This window comes from Asterias amurensis, chromosome 22 (assembly GCF_032118995.1).
Source record: "Asterias amurensis chromosome 22, ASM3211899v1".
Lineage (NCBI taxonomy): Eukaryota > Metazoa > Echinodermata > Asteroidea > Forcipulatida > Asteriidae > Asterias > Asterias amurensis.
In genome coordinates, this window is record NC_092669.1 from 2,208,940 (window position 1) to 2,224,852 (window position 15,913).

Sequence of the window (15,913 nt, forward strand, 5' to 3'; positions counted from 1 at the left end):
TGTGCTTACTAATTTTTAATTTTGGTTTTTTACCCATACACCGATGTGTGTTAGCACTGTATACTCAGTACTTCCCCAAGTCCTGTGAAAAAATATCACAGGGATATTACTCGGGTGGGATTCGAACCCACGACCCTTGCAATCCTAGAGCACTATTGACTATGGCTAGTGAATCCAGCTGAAGCCAAAGCCACTCCACTTCACACTCACCAATAATCTTCTGTTATATCCGTAGAGCCTGGAGCCGTCAATACTCGTCAAAACGAACGAGTAACTCTCGCTGTAACAAAAAATAAATAAAAAAAGGTTGGTAGTATAAAACATTGTGAAAACAGCTCCCTATAAAGTGGAGTACTTTTCGAGAAAGAAGTAATTTTCAACTAATTTGATTTCGAGACCTCAGATTAAGATTTTGAGGTTTCGAAATCAAGCATCTGAAAGCGCACAACTTTGTGTGACAAGAGTATTTTTTCTTTCACTATTATCTCGCAACTTCGATGACCGATTGAGCTCAAATCTTCACAGGTTTGTTATTTTATGCATATGTTGAGATACACCGAGTGAGAAGACTGGTCTTTGACAATTACCAATAGTGTCCAGTGTCTTTAAAACATCTTTCTAACCATGCATTTCATAACAAACGATTCCAAACGTTTTTCATTCCCCCGATCAAAGGCGACGTGCCCCCCTTTGATGTGAATTGTACTCTCATCTTACCTTTGGTATTCTTCAACAGGCGCCCACTTGAAGGCGTCCGGAAAACAGAAATATGGTATTGCACGTAACTTATCATTTTGGCTGGCGCTCACCTACAATGAAAAAAAAATAAGTTTGATGTTGTATTATTATTATCATCTATTTTTTTATGCACAAATATTTCAAACAATGCCAACCATATCTCGACCCCCGAGTTTTTGAAATCTCCTTTCCAGCTGGGGTTAAAGGGACACTAACACGGTCGGCCATTTATGGGAGTCGAAAATTTGACTCCCATAAATGACCGACCGTGTTAGTTGACGAGGTAAAAGGAAAACCATGCAATTTTGAGGCATGTTTGTGTGGATCATTGTATTCCACTTTTTCAACATCTTTCTACCCATATGCATTTAATAACAAACGATTATAAACGCTTTTCTAAGACCAACTCGACTGATCCAAGGCAATGTGTTCCTTTAACAACATTGAGCGGGGAAGCGGGGCGCGGTGGAACGCATGTTTAGTTTAACATGGCGACAGTATTTTGCCCAGGATTGTAGCCCTAATGTTGGCAGTCTCTCTCTCTATTGTGAATATCAGGGATGTGATCTGCTGTTGAAAAAAAAACACCCTGAAATATGAGCGCATAGCATGAGAGCTTGCGAGCGTGGAAGCTTGCGAGCGTGGAAGCTTGCGAGCGTGGAAGCTTGCGAGCGTGGAAGCTTGCGAGCGTGGAAGCTTGCGAGCGTGGAAGCTTGCGAGCGTGGAAGCTTGCGAGCGTGGAAGCTTGCGAGCGTGGAAGCTTGCGAGCGTGGAAGCTTGCGAGCGTGGAAGCTTGCGAGCGTGAAAGCTTGCGAGCGTGAAAGCTTGCAGGTACGAAGCCTGCTTACATACATTTATCTTTGGTTTTGAGAGCACTACTCTGCAATCTGGGGTGTTCCATATGGTTCCATCTTTATTTTCTTTTGTTTTGTTTGGGGGGGCGGTATTTAAAAAAAGGGTTTCTCGGTTAAAAACGGAGAATTCAAATCCCTGCTCGATTGTTAGGTTCTCTGTTCGGGAGTATGAACTTTTGAAAGACCAACCTCTTCTGGGTAGCGATATTTCTCCACCGGCTGATACCGTCTCGTCTCTTCGTTGAACTCCAGGGAGATGACTACAAGATAGTCGTAGAGTTTTGCCTCCTGAACGATGCGACGGTACTTGCTGACATTACAGTAGACAGAGGACCTCTTCTTCACTGCCCGAGCATGGGTGAGTCTTTTGTGCATCACTGCAATAAATGAGCAGGGAACCAGACCGTATAACATGGTGACACAGTAACCTTGTTCAGAGCAACCAATCCCGGCCATAGAAAATACGCTCCGAGTGTGACCGTGTGCGCAATTTCATTGTGGGACCACTTTTATCGATGCGCTTACACCATTTTTCTTGCAATACAGTAGACGTCATGAACATTGACAAATGAAAACACGTCGGAACGGTCTATGTGCGCTCACATGATAATCATTTTGCCTTTATTGACGCGCATACGCCAGTTTTTCCCCATACAGTAGACGTCATGACCATTGACAAATGAAAACACGTAGAATCGGTCTATGTGTGCTCCCATGATGATAATTTTGCCATACAAGCATGTCACATGGTGCGATAAGCCGCGTCCACAGATGAGACACTGGGCGGTCGAGCTCAGCGTTCTCTGGGTTCTATTTCTATGATCCTGGCATACCTTGCTTGTACTCATAATCCCTGGATTTGTCATATCTAAAAGTGCAATATTGGATCCATGGAACAATTTAATTTAGCCTCTGGCTGATCAACTCTTTTGCAATTGCGATACAAATTTTGACGTCACAGCCCAGTTTTTGCTGAGAATGTTTCGCAGGAGTTGAGCACAGCTCAACTGATGCGAACTATTCGTTGCGTATTTATGACTTCAAAATTTGTATCGCATTCACATTTGTAGGAAGTATGAACCGGGCTTTCAACTGGTAAAGGAAAAAGGCAATTCATGCTCAACAGGGCCCGATTTCATAGAGCTGCTAAGCAAAATTTGCTTAGCATGAAATTTCTTTCTTGATAAAAACAGGATTACCAACCAAATTTCCATCTGTTGGTATTGAATGGTATACCATTGGTATTGCCAATGGTGTTCAATGGTATACCATTACCATTGACCCAATGGTTAAAAAAATGCTCCAAAATACCATAGGATTGTAATGGTAATTTCAATGGTAAATTTTCAATGGTAAATCAATGGTATACCATTGAGTTTTTTTATAAGGGTTATCCTGAAATCACGTGGAAATTTGGTTGGCAATCCTGTTTTTATCAAGGCAAACATTTCATGCTAAGCAAATGTTTGTGCTTAGCTGCAGCTGCTCTATGAAATTGGGCCCTGGTCCCCTCTCAAGTCTTTGACGTTGTGACGATATGCAGTTTAGGCGACAGTGTAAAACATGATTCATTTGAAAAAAATCATTAATTTTGCTGTTGGAGCAGGATGCTTGATACCTCTTCTTTTTTTAAAGGCAGTGGACACTATTTGTAATTTACTCAAAATAATTATTAGCATAAAACCTTTCTTGGTGACGAGTAATGGAGAAAGGTTGATGGTATAAAACATTGTACGAAACGGCTCCCTCTGAAGTGCCATAGTTTTCGAGAAAGAAGTAATTTTCCACGAATTTGATTTCGAGACCTCAGATTTAGATCTTGAGGTCTCAAAATCAACCATTTAAACGTACACAACTTCGTGTGACAAGGGTGTTTTCTTCTTTCATTATTATCTCGCAAGTTCGCTGACCGATTGAGCTCAAATTTGCACAGGTTTGTTATTTTATGCATATGCTGAGATACACCAACTGTGGAGGCTAGTTTTTGACAATTACTAATAGTGTCCACTGTCTTTAACATGGCCTTATCATTTTGGATGTTCAACCAGGATGTTGATAGAATCCATGTACTCTGGACTCAAACATTGTCAAAGTGCAAATCTTCTTGATCTTGTATCCATAAAGAGTTTAAATGGGTTGGGTACCTTTTGTACCACACAAAACACAAACGTCCACAGATTTACGTTAAACTTAAACACGGCTTAGGCAGTGGACACTATTGGTAATTACTCAAAATAATTATTGGCATAAAACCTTTCCTGGTGACAAGTAATGGGGAGAGGTTGATGGTATAAAACATTGTGAGAAACGGCTCCCTCTGAAGTGCCATAGTTTTCGAGAAAGAAGTAATTTTCCACGAATTTTTTCGAAATCCATCATTAAAACGCACACAACTTCGTGTGACAAGGGTTATTTTTCTTTCATTATTATCTCGCAACTTCCATGACCGATTGAGCTAAAATTTTCACATCTTCGTTATTTTATTCATATGTTGAGATACTCCAACTGTGAAGGCTAGTCTTTGACAATTACCAATAGTGTCCACTGCTTTTAAAGATAATGATGGTAGAAAGTTTCCCTTAAAGCCATTGGACCCATTCAGTACAGATTTCTTTTTTTAAGTTCACCGATTTACCAATAACTTACAGGGTTTACAGAAGGTAATGGTGAAAGACTTCTCTTGAATTATTATTCCATGAAATGCTTTACTTTTTGAGAAAACATTAAAACAATATCAACTCTCGATATCGAGAATTATGGATTTATTTGTAACACATGTCATGACACGGCGAAACATGCGGAAACAGGGCTGGGTTTTCCCGTTATTTTCTCCAGACTCCGATGACCGATTGAACCTAAATTTTCACAGGTTTGTTATTTGATATAGAAGTTGTGATACACGAAGTGTGGGCCTTGGACAGTACTGTTTACCGAAAGTGTCCAATGGCTTTAAGGAATTACTTGCCGAGGTGCTGTAGTTCTTGAGAAATTAGTAAAATAATGTCACAAAAGTAATTTTCATCTCGAATAAGACCAATTAATAACAGACAAAATAATTCCAAACTACATGTAACAGACCTGAACCAATCTTAGCGTCAATCCAGCCTTCAGAAAACCACTCTCAGTCCTCCATAATACTCAAAACAACTGAGCGTTGAGTTGAATGCACAGCTCGCCCATCAACACACAAAACCAGAACCAACCAGAATAATGTACTTCCCCAAGTTCATCCACGATAACAAAAAATTCTTTCCACTTCCCTGTAAAATTGCGTAATCTCTAACTACAGATTTTTAACATGGACATGGTGCATGATGTGTGTGCATGATGACCCTGGCTTGACTAAAGGAAGTTATTAGTTTCTTATCGACAGGAAAACGGAAGTCGTGTTCCTAGGCAACATGTGAAAGTGGGAACCACGAGTGACACGTTGCTACGGGAACCTACTCAATTTTGCCATTTTTTAAAGATGCAGTACAAAGTGATGTGGTTTGTGCGGTTTTCGATTGCCATGACCTCAACTTTGATTACATTTCAGATGGAAACTTAGCTCTGGAGGATTGGTACTGGTATGAACTTTAGAATCAGTGAGCTTTCAGATGGAAACTTAGCTCTGGAGGATTAATACTGGTATGAACTTTAGAATCAGTGAGCTTTCAGATGGAAACTTAGCTCTGGAGGATTGGTACTGGTATGAACTTTAGAATCAGTGAGCTTTCAGATGGAAACTTAGCTCTGGAGGATTGGTACTGGTATGAACTTTAGAATCAGTGAGCTTTCAGATGGAAACTTAGCTCTGGAGGATTGGTACTGGTATGAACTTTAGAATCAGTGAGCTTTTAGATGGAAACTTAGCTCTGGAGGATTGGTACTGATGAAAATACGGTTGTTTTTTAGCGCCCATTCAGTATTTTCCTGCAAGGTACCACGGGGGACTACATTTGAATTATGAGGTCTTCTTCTTTTACATAGCACCATGTAATAGTTCACAAGGTGCTGTGGTGCAATATGCTGCCAATCAAACCAGGAACACTGGGGCGAACACCAATTCTCTTGTCGATAAGTGCACTGGTTTATTTTACATGTGTTACACAACACACGGGATCAACAGCTTTATGTCCTATCCGAAAGATAAAGCATCATGGTTAAGCGTCTTGCTTAAGGCATGGGGACACAGGTGTCATGACTGGGATTCGACCGCACACTCTGCTGATCAGAAACACCAGAGCTTGACTCCGATGCTTTTTACCTCTAGCCAGCGTCATGCCACTTTATAATCAGTAAGCTTTCATATTGAAAATAACAAACACTTACCTTCTTCATCAACCTCTGTTTCGCTTCCCCCAGAATTCACTGAAGCCCGGTCATCGTCGTTGTGAGATTTTACAGTCTTCGTTGGTCGACGGAAAGCATCATTGATCTTTCTTCTCATCTGTAAAAAAAAAAACCAGGAGACGTCTTAAAAAAAAATGATAAAAAACTAGCGATGCTTTATCTCTTTTTTAAACTACTTGGACTTGGAGTGCACAAATACATCAACAGGAATAGGACAACTTGAAAACCGTAAGACAAGTTATAAGAAGATGAGAGTGGGTGCAGAGAACAGACCTGATACCTGATGTAAAAAAATAAAATAAAACCAAAACATATTCCCGACACTAATCTTGACCTACATGTACACACCCGAGCTCTTCTACATGTATTGCAGAAATGACTGTTGTTTCCTCAATAGTCAACAACAAGTAATTGCATCACAGATGGAGGTGACCCTGAACAAAGAACTCAAGATAGTCACTTATGATGGCAGTGTCATTAACATGAAGCCTATTGTCCTCTAACCCTAAGGCCGAGTAAAAAAAGAAACATGTTTAGCGTCCGGGTTTCTCAAAAAAAGGAAGGAGGACGGAATTTTATTTTTTATTTCAAGATGGCCGCCATTCTTTTTAAAATCTCAAAATCCATTGTTTTTTACTACTGCTCAAACAATACATAAATGAAACATGTTGGACTACTAGACATTCAGATTGTTTTAGCTGAGATCATTTGTTATCCCTTTTTCATAAAATAAAAAAAATCCCAATCATAAAAATAAAAAAGGAGGCTGCCTCTAAAAAGGAAGCGAGCGGGGATGCTAAACAAGTTTCTTTGTTTACTCGGCCAAATTATTCCTCCCTTTGTTTGCCTCCAGAGACCACTGAAGGGAGGGGGGGGGGGCTTAATTCAAGGAGTCCAAAAACCCACTCAAGCATTGACAAATAATCTCCAACCAAATCTGCTTACTGTAAACATTTATTTTTCCATGATGTCACCAACCAAAAATAGCAGTTATGTCACTTTTAAACAATTTCTACCTCCATGCATAAAATCACAAGTTCACCACTATTGAATTTATATTTTACAAAGTAGTGGTTGGGGGGGGGGGATACATTTCGTAAGCAGTTGTTTCGGCTCACTTTTAAACTGGGCCCGGTTTCATATAGCTGCTTCAAAGCAGAAAAAAATTGCTTAACAGTTTTCTGCTAAGCAGACATGAGCTGGATACCAGTCACAAAGTGTACATGCACCATGGTAGTTTGACTGGTAAACTTAATCTGGTAAGCAAACATTTGTTGTGCTTAGCTAGTTTGTGTGCTTAAGCAGCTCTGTGAAATCGGGCCCTGGTCACCAGCCAAAAGTAACAGTGATGTCATATATTATTTTAGTGAATGCATTCATGAACTCGGACAGGTCCCCTGCTACAAGTTTGCTAAGCAGATATATTTTGATAAGCAGAAGTTCCTGCGCAGGCAGCCCTGAGAACAAAGAGTCCAGATGGCCCGTTCCAAAAGGGTCAGGAGTTAATTAAAAGGGAATATAGAAAAAGTCAACAACAATGGTTTACTAATTTACAGAAGCTCTTAGCTGACTCTGGCTTGGGTTTCCTCCATGCTCTTTGCTCAATCAGGCAATGGTTGGGCATAAACATGATACATTTACAGTCTTGGCATTGTATGGTAATTTGGTTAATTAAGTCATGAGAGGGGGGGGGGGGAATAGGGGATACATGTGCCAACATGTTCGCTTGCCATTTGCAGCTCAAGATTACAAAAACAACATGAACAGTGGCAGTTAGTCTTGGCTCAAGATGGTTCAAGATGCTGAAATTGTTATTTTCCCTCGCCAATAGAAAGCACTACAACTCCTTTAGTTCATTTCCCTCGCCAAAAGAGTGCGCTCCAACCAGAAAACCGCTAGCATACACAGAGGCAAAATTACTGTGATAGCAGACTGGGTGCAGTGAGCAAGCGGGGTGCCTCTTGTGGCGATGGATTGTGCGAGGAATTTCCAAAAACAGGATCGAGGGAAATCAGTAAAAGAAGAGTCTTGGGCTAAGACTACATTGCTTGAGATGTCCTGAAACTGATCATACAGTTCAAGAAACATCACAAATTATTGGTACGTTAGAGGTCTCAAATTGGGGGAAAATGTCAACAAGACTTCAGGGCTAACAGTACATGTAGCTCAAAACTTTGCTAGACCAGAAACATTTTTTAAGACCAGACTCAAAATAAGAAGAAAACAAAAATATTTTCCAAGAGGGTCCACACCCGCTTTAATTTGGCTGAGTTAACCGAGGTTCGAAACATTAGACGAGTGTCAACAGACATGACCCCCGTCTTGAGTTTATTGCCGAGTTGTGTGACAGCTTTGCCAAGGTACTCTGGAGGAGTGAGTCATCTCGTCTCAAGGAAACGGGGAGAACCCTCTCAGTTTGTGATGGTAACTGATGGCAAACAACTGCAGCCAGTTAAAGGGGATGCTCGATCTCTACCCAAACGGTAGACTGCGACCTCTTTCAGTCTGTTGGCTTTACTTCACAGGCACTGTAAGTTGACAGGGAGGTCAGTTTACCGTGCCCTCTACATTTGTGATTAAAACTCGTATAATACAACTGTAGCCAGTTAAAGGGGATATCTGATCCCTACCCAAGCGGTAGACTGCAAAGATAAAGACAGGCACCACGACCTCTTTCTGGCTGTTGGTTTTACATCACAGGCACTGTAAGTTGACAGGGAGGTCAGTTTGCCGTGCCCTCTACATTTGTGATTAAAACTCATATCATACAACTGCAGCCAGTTAAATGGGAAAGGTAGACTGCAAAGATAAAGACAGACACCGCAGCCTTATTCTGCCTGTTGGTTTTACATCACAGGCGCTGTAAGTTGACAGGGAGGCCAGTTTACTGTACCGCTCCATTAGATTTCATTTCATTCTTTAAACCAGACAAAGTTCGAAGGGAACATGGCTGAACGAGGAATCAATGTCATTCGGTGCAATTATTAGTGAATGAGTACAAGGATGAGAATGAATGAGGAACTTGCTGAGAAAACAAAAGATGACGACATCCCGTCCATGTACGATTGCCATTGCCAAAAATGCCAAAGTGCACATTAATACCGAAGTAAATTTCTCCCAAAATAGTAAGCCTTGCACCTTGCCAAGAAAGTAGTTGATAAATGCATTGCAGTGGAGCAGATTTTATTCCCATGATCAGTGTTGAAGCCTCGGTGAGGGTTGCATATTCCGCCCACCACTCTGAGCAAAACAAACTGTGCTGCCCAGCACAGATTTTCCCCAGACTGCACTTCAGCAATGATGGCCCCATATCTAACCATGAATATAATATAACTACAGTAGTATGAAAGCGAAATTGCTGACTGAAACAAAAAGCAAACTCTTTGAAAAAAAGGCTTGAAGTAGTCATACATCCATAAAAGAATATTAATCCAACAAGCATGTTTTATAAGCACTTCCTTACCTACATGCTCACCGTGAGTTAACATCACATTAGCCAAGAGGCTACGGTAAAAATCCAAAGTACGAAGACTGCTCAGAAATAATTCCCAGCAACTCAATAAGAACTCTGTTTGTGTCAAACTCGAGGGGTGTGGAAAACAAACCTGCTAGCTGCTTTTGTTGGTTTCTTTGCTTAAACTTTCCCGCTTTGGTGGTTTCTTTGCTTAAACTTTCCCGCTTTGGTGGTATTCTTTGCTTTAACTTCCAAGCTTTGGTGGTTTTCTTTGCTCAAACTTCCCTGCTTGGTGGTTTTCTTTGCTTAAACTTCCCTGTCTTGGTGGTATTCTTTGCTTAAACTTCCCTTTTCCATACTGGAGTCTCTGCTCTGCGGTACTTTTCAATACATGTATGACAGAGTTTCCCGTGGGCAGAGAGCCGGTTGAACGTCTACACTTACATGTATGACACGCAGTGACTCTTCGCTTCAGATGTTTTAGGAATTGTAAACGGAAACCAGCAGGGTTAGCATTTTCTTTATCGAACAGGCTGCGCACGATGTGACGCCTCACATAGCAATTATATTATTAGACTCTAATCAACAGAAAATGTTGTAAGGAACTGGTCGGTGGCGTTACACTCATTGTAACAACCAACATACAATGTATCGATTATGATAATCAAAAACCACCAAAACGATTATCATAATCTATACATATTGTTTTATTATAAGTAATAACGGTTTTCAAAAAGAATTTGTTAATGGTTAAGATGTTGATAATGATATAATTCTTCACATACAGCATTACAATCTAGGAGATGAAATCAATTCTGGCCAATAATGTTGTTTGGAACTGATCATCAATTGAAATCTAGCATGGGAATTGTCAGAAGAACTTTCTTCCACCAATAAAATAAATTTGCTCTGCAAATATCAACACTGACGAATGATTAATATGTCATCCAAACACTCACTCTTTTTACACATTAACAGGAAGTCCTATTTAGCAAGGTTGAATTTTTTTTTTTGGGGGGGGGACTCAAGCAAAAGTCGCATAAAAAATCCTGACATTTGGATTGATATTAAAGGTATCATTTTGTGTAAAAACAAAAGTAATATTTTGAATTTGTTAAAGGCAGTGGACACTATTGGTAAATGTCAAAGACTAGCCTTCACAGTTGGTGTATCTCAACATATGCATAAAATAACAAGCCTGTGAAAATTTGAGCTCAATCGGTCATCAAACTTGTGAGATAATAATGAAAGAAAAAAACATCATTGTCACACGAAGTTATGTGCGTTTAGATGGTTTATTTCGAGACCTCAAGTTCTAAACCTGAGGTTTCGAAATCAAATTCTTGGAAAATTACTTCTTTCTCCAAAACTATGGCACTTCAGAAGGAGCCGTTTCTCACAATGTTTTATACCATCAACCTCTCCCCATTACTCGTCACCAAGAAAGTTTTTATGCTAATAAATATTTTGAGTAATTACCAATAGTGTCCACTGCCTTTAATGATTTTATTTGTTTGGCTTACTACTTGTTGATTTGGTATTGTGATATGATGTCAGGCCCGAGAGGTTTGGTGCATTGTACATGCACTCAGGTTAAGGATATGGGGTTCGAATCCCAGTCATGACACTTACATCATGTCCATTAAGCCAAATAAAATTTAAAACATGTTTAGCGTTCACGGGTACCTCCTTTTTTTTTCCTAAATGAAATCATTCGTTTAAAAAAAAAATTATTTTTCGAGTGATAGGAAAAAACCAATATATTTTTGCGATCTTAGCAAAAGAAGGTTTGAAAAATAGCCCAGCCATTTGTCTAAAAAAAATGTGTCAGGCGACCATTTTGTAAAAAAGAAAAAAAAAAAAAAAAAAAAAAAAAAAAGGCCCTCGGTAAACATGTTTTTTTTTTTTGCCTAACTAAGACTCAATTTTATTATTTATCTCTGGGTGTAAAGCCAAGGGATCTCAGAAAAGTGAACTTTTAATCACTGCACTAGCCAAGAACTTAAATTTAGAGAAGACAGGGAAGGAAGTTTCAAATTGAGATGTGGGAGGAAGCCCCAGAGAAATAATACGGGGAAAACCCACGCGGTCAAGTAGGGACTGAAAACACAATCCACATAGTGCCCTCGGTGGGATTGGAACTGGGGGTCTTACAGATGGAAGGCAAGGCAAGATGACAAATAATGATAACTTTTAAATAAATAAGACCAATGGGACAAAGATTTTAAACTCAAAAGATTTCTTTAAAGGCAGTGGACACTATTGGTAATTACTCAAAATATTTATTAGCATAAAACCTTACTTGGTAACGAGCAATGGAGAGCTGTCAAGCATCGAAATCAAGCATCTGAAAGCACACAACTTCATGTGACAAGGGTGTTTTTCTTTCATTATTATCTCTCAACAACAATTGAGCTCAAATTTTCACAGGTTTGTTATTTTATGCATATGTTGAGATACACCAAGTGGGAAGACTGTTCTTTGACTATTACCAAGTGTCCAGTAAGGATCAAATAAATAAATGAAGACTAAATTTAAAATTATTTACCTTCGCACTAGGCCTCTCGGCCATCCTTTCGATAACACGCCTGTCCTCAAACGTCAAGTCTACATCGAGCATCATTTTTAACTCCGCACAAAATGAAGGAATCCAACAAAAAATCAAATCAAAAAAATATATCCAGGTTTATAATTCTCCGGAAATCTCTCAGAATGAACACTTGCAAAAATGTACAAAATGTACTTGAAGAAAAGTGCTCCGTTGAAGAAAAGTGCACCATCTCCTCTCAATTCTTTAAAAAGAAAAAAAAAAACAGCGAAAATCCACCGCGCACACAAAATAAGTTGCAGGATCCAAACTATATAGTTCCAGCTTCTCAGTCAAGATGAATTAAATTGACTCTGAGGAGAAAATATGGCAAGATCCGAAAAACAGCTTCCAAGTTAAAAAGAAGTTGCAGAAAACGAAATTTTTAATTCCAGCTTTTAAGTCAAGATAAAGTAAAATCACAACCAGCTCTGAAGAGAAATGACTAGGAGTTTTTGCGACTGTAGTTAGGCAAGATCCAAAAAATAGCTTCCAAATCGAAAAGAAGTTACAGAAAACAAAATATATAATTCCAGCTTTTCGGGTCAAGATGAGCTAAGTGACAAACGACTCTGAAGACAATTTACTGTGGTTCGGCGACTGTACCTACAATGTATGCAATATCAGAAACATAGCTTCCAAATTGAAATGTTGCTTTCCTGTTATCAGGTAACGATTGCGGTGATTGCAGGTTTTCGAGAAAATACAGGAGAACAGGAAATCCGTAGTCCTGTCAGCAGGTGAACAATTTCACACAGTGATCTTTTGGTCGCTGAACTAAAGGACGTTGGGCTGCTCAGACTTGAAGGTCAAAAACTCGTAACACAGCCAACTCGCAGAAGTGGGCGCCTATGGGCCAGCCAATGGCTCTCTGATGATGATTAAATCTTCTTGGACAATCTTGCAGTTTGTTAAGTTTGGGAAACATCAACACCTTGGAATCAACAATCAGACATCAGGATTGGAAGATCACTGGCAAAAAATTAATTTGAAACTCAAAAAAACACGTCTTGTAATTCAAATAAAAGTTGACCGCTTGCATTTGAGAAGGTTCTAATGATATTTCACTCACACAATTCCAACCAAACATCAAGATTAGAAGATCACCGTTTAAAAACCACTTTGAAATTACATAAGTAACTCTTGAAATTCAGATAAAAGACGTCTGTCCACTTGCCTTTGAGAGGGTGCTGAAGATATTTTACAAGCAACAACTGGACAGCAAACCACTAAGCATCCTTCAGAGACTAAACACCAATCACTGGGTTAGTAAAGAGTAGTTTGGACATCTCTCCGGAGATTTGCAGTGACATGTATAATTTCTATTCTCAGCGTCTTTGTCAGATCAGTACATAGAGCGCTGACAAAATGCAATTGCCCCTTAGTAGTGGGTCATCGGGCTCCGACAAAATTCTGTCGCCAACGTAGTTCTGGTGGTAGTAGGTTATCAGGCTCTTAAAAAAATTCCATCGCCCATCTGAAATAATGTTGTAACCAATTTACGTCTGGTGGTACTACATGTAGGTAATCGAGCCAAGACAAATACGTTTGCTCCTTGTAGGGTTGGTAGTAGTGGGTAATCGAGATCTGAAAGGATGCCTCGTCAATTATCTCCGGTGGTAGTAGGTAATCCAGCTCTGACAAAACGCAGCCGCCTACATGTTTGTAGCTCTGGTGTTAGTAGTAGGTAAAAAAGCTCTAAAAAAAACTGCTGTCGCCAATGAAGCACTGGTGGTACTTGTTTATCGAGCGACGACAAATGCGATCACCCCCTGTAGCTCTGGCGGTAGATCATCGACTAACAATGTTTGATGTCATACATTCTTGGCACAGTTACTGAGGGAGATCATTTTTAATCCTGTTGGCATGCTAGATCATCACAGCCCCAGTACATTCCCTCTGCTGTCAATCAGTACCCAACGGTTCCCTACAAACACTTTTTGGACGGTTTGCATTCCGGCAAGGTTATTTCCTCCTCTGTACAGTGCTGATGTTAAAATGACAGCAAATGTAGATTCAAATAAGTCCTCGAAAATTTATCCAAAAGTAGAATAGTATCAACATTATAAAGCCCTTTGATTAAACAGAAAGCACTTAATTTGAAGGAGAGTATTATATGAAGTTCTTCACTTTTAAAACAGAAAACAGTTCTCTGTTTGTTGTCGATTTCAAAATCAGTTTCACTGTCAAGTGTTAAAAAACAGTTGATTCACAAATTATCATCTCCAAAAGAAGTAAGAGTATCGTTATTATTGTTTTTCACTTTAGCTAACAGCACTTTCTTTGTCTATTGTCGGTTTCACAAATCAGTTTCTGTATCAATTGTAGTCCTCTCAAAAATATCTCCAAAAGTAGAATTGAGTAGTTTTGTTATGAAGTTCTTCACTTGACAAAAAGCAGTTTCTTTGTTTGTTGTTGATAGGTTCTCTTGTCAATTGTAGTGCTACCGTTAAAAAAAATAGTAGATTCAAATAAGTCCTCTGGCAAATATCTCCAAAAGTAGAAGAGTATCAGTATTGTTGTTCTTTACTTCAGCTGACAGCAATTTCTTTGTCTATTGTCGATTTCAAAATCAGTTTCTCTCTCAATTACAGATTTCGCAATCATTCAGGAAGAGTTCCTGCTGTTCCAAGAACCGGAAAACAACAACTTCACAATCACAGTGGTTTTTGGTGGGGTTTTTCCAGGGGACTACATGTCATCATGAATTTTCCGTTGCTGTGGTCTTTCATTGTCACACTTGAACTTGTGATGTTCAAACGGCATTTTTCTTTTCCTGACAAACTTGAAAGATAGAGCCATAGATTGGTGAATAAAGATTGAACTCTATCAGATCTGATCAGAAAGATTAATTATTAGAAGATGAATTTAAACAAATTAAATTTGCAAGTTTTCAAAACGTAGAAGAGCAAATTTGCAAAAAGTATTAAAGAGGAGGAGCCTCGACTAATCCTTTAGTAATTGGGAACAGATTGTTTGCTTTAGGGCTTTTTAAGAATGTAATGTGTGTATTATTAAATTATTTTAAAAATGTGTGTATTATTAAATTATTATACAAATATTTCTGGCAATTAAGGATTCCTAATAAAAGTGAACTTAATCACTGTACATGAAGCCAGACATGTACCTGTAAACATGGATGCTTGCTATACGAAACAGAAACACAAGGGTTAAAACCCATACTCTTCAAGTCATATGGGTTTTTTAAGTATACTACCAATCTCAGTACAGAGGACAAACTGGGATCCGGAGGACCAAGAAAAAAAGCAAAGGTCTTAAAAATCATATTGCTCAAGGATGCAAGTGTCAAGACCAGGACTTGAACCGCCACTCTGCTGATAAGAAACACCTGAGTCTGAGTCTAGTGCTCTGAACTGTTCAGCCACAAAAAGAAACATTTATGACAAGGTTTAAAATCTGGGTTACTAAAACTTCCCTGGGGTCAGTAATTAAAATGTACAGTTTATTTTCCCAGTGGACTACATTACAAAAAGCTTAATTGCAAGCCCTGCCCACGCTTTTATAAAATAAACAAATTCTATAGGACTACTTAAATCACGGAGTATTCATGTGTAATTCTCCATAATTTCACATGGTCAAAACACTTGAACAATGTCACTAGACAAAGGGTTTTTACAACAAACGGATATTACATGTCCGAGGGTGTGTTCTTTTGCATGCACTTCAAACAAAAACAAGAACCATGGAAGAATAAAATTGCCAAGATTTCCGATAGAAGTCTTGAAGTTGAATCTGAAATGTAAATATTTACCAGAATAGCATTGAAGTTCTAAACAAACATCACCAAATTTGTTTACGCTCCATGAGTGTTGACAATAGTCTCCACGGAACTACTTTCCTCCACAGCCAACAGATACAAACTGAAGCGCAATCTGACTTTATAATGTAGTTCCAGCAGACGAGTTTCATCAACACATATTCATC

General features: G+C 39.1%; 1 protein-coding gene across 2 annotated transcripts in view; it reads right to left on the reverse strand.

The window, feature by feature from the left end:
- LOC139953505 (uncharacterized) overlaps positions 1-15,913 on the reverse strand; it is a 49,090-nt gene that overhangs the window by 12,680 nt on the left and 20,497 nt on the right. For both annotated transcript variants that reach the window (XM_071952936.1, XM_071952937.1), the window contains 4 exons: positions 5,907-6,024; positions 1,782-1,969; positions 718-809; positions 211-280 (listed from right to left, as the gene is read on the reverse strand). In XM_071952936.1, the coding sequence (XP_071809037.1) occupies positions 211-280; positions 718-809; positions 1,782-1,969; positions 5,907-6,024 (468 nt within the window). The remainder of the gene's footprint in view (positions 1-210; positions 281-717; positions 810-1,781; positions 1,970-5,906; positions 6,025-15,913) is intronic.